Raw genomic sequence first — 1,236 nt, 5'->3', positions numbered from 1 at the left:
CAAGTTATTCGTCCCCCCCCCCCCGGTTATTCTGCTGCAGCCGGACTGCGGCAAATAACACTTAAGAAAGTTGTTCTATTAATCTCTAATTTAATAAAAATTGCTCTTTATTGATATTTAATACATAATCAATGTTGGATGGTAGAATGATGATTCAAAATAAAGGCAGAGCTATGAATCTAAATAATTAGTAGAATTCCTAAAGAATAAAACATGGAAAATTCTGGAATTGGAAAGAAATTTAAAAACCCACCTTTCCGAAGTATTTTGATTCTGAAAGTGGTTGCCCTTCTGCGGAGTCTGGACCTTGAGGTAGGCTGGGGCTGAAGGCCATTAGGTCTGTCTTAGGCGGGACTTCGCCAGAGCACACCCTCTGCCTCCTCTGCTGCCAGTAAGACCAGCTCCCCACCGCGCTGGAGCACACCAGCCTGGGTTTCCGAGGCTTGCAGGCGCCCTCAGTTGGCACCACCGAACACCGAAATGCCATGTACAGTAGCAGTGTGAGGACCAACAGGCTAGATACAGCGCAGATGGCTATGATCAGGTACACGTTGACGTTCACCAGCGCCATCTCCGGGTCAGCAGCGCCTGCCAATGCCTGTTAGAGTCTGTAAACAAGTCAAAATAACACCTGGCATTTTGCCAGGGGAATGTTAAAGTTCGTAAACAAGTCTGGATGGTGCCTGGCAAAATGTCAGAGGGAGTGGTTTGAGAAGTAACAAAACCGAGCCATTAGGTGTAGAGATTCCTGTTTGGTTGACTGATGTATCTAGTTTATGCTAATTAGATAAGCTGTGTGGAATGTATAAATACTGCTCCTGTCCTGCAATAAACGGCTTCCACTCTTGCTGTATCAACGTACACAAGTTATTCGTCACCCCCCCAGTTATTTTGCTGCAGCCGGACTGCGGCAGATGGTGGCCCGTACGGGGAGCCCCGGGACACTCGGGGGTAAGTGACGAAAAATGCTGCCCGTCCATAGATAGGACGGGAGCAAATCTGCTCGTCCCTAGGCAGATAAGGCGAGAGAATGGGTGACCATTTTAAAAAACAATGTGTTCTTGTTTTGATTTGTTTTGTGTTTGTTTCAAGCTGCCTATCCCTAGAATTTTCTCAGGCAGATTGGGAAAAATGGTTGGCTCAAGGTTTGAAGTTGTTTACCCCTGAGGAAGAGATAGAAATAGACCACAAATGCACATGTCAAGAAAATAGGAAAATTGATACAACGATTTTTTG

The 1,236-nt window shown here is 45.6% G+C and overlaps 1 protein-coding gene across 1 annotated transcript in view; it reads right to left on the bottom strand.

The window, feature by feature from the left end:
• Window positions 1–93: 93 nt before the first annotated feature.
• LOC107135510 (protocadherin alpha-2-like) overlaps window positions 94–1,236 on the bottom strand; it is a 7,436-nt gene continuing 6,293 nt past the window's right edge. Inside the window, 2 exon segments of the mRNA XM_015477414.2 lie at window positions 94–250; window positions 252–598. Coding sequence (XP_015332900.1) covers window positions 172–250; window positions 252–598 — 426 coding nt within the window. The 3' untranslated portion in view covers window positions 94–171.

The sequence above is a fragment of the Marmota marmota genome, unplaced genomic scaffold, assembly GCF_001458135.2.
Source record: "Marmota marmota marmota unplaced genomic scaffold, marMar, whole genome shotgun sequence".
In the NCBI taxonomy this organism is placed as follows: domain Eukaryota; kingdom Metazoa; phylum Chordata; class Mammalia; order Rodentia; family Sciuridae; genus Marmota; species Marmota marmota.
Note: the sequence above shows the minus strand (reverse complement) of the source record. Positions and strands in the feature narration are given on the sequence as shown.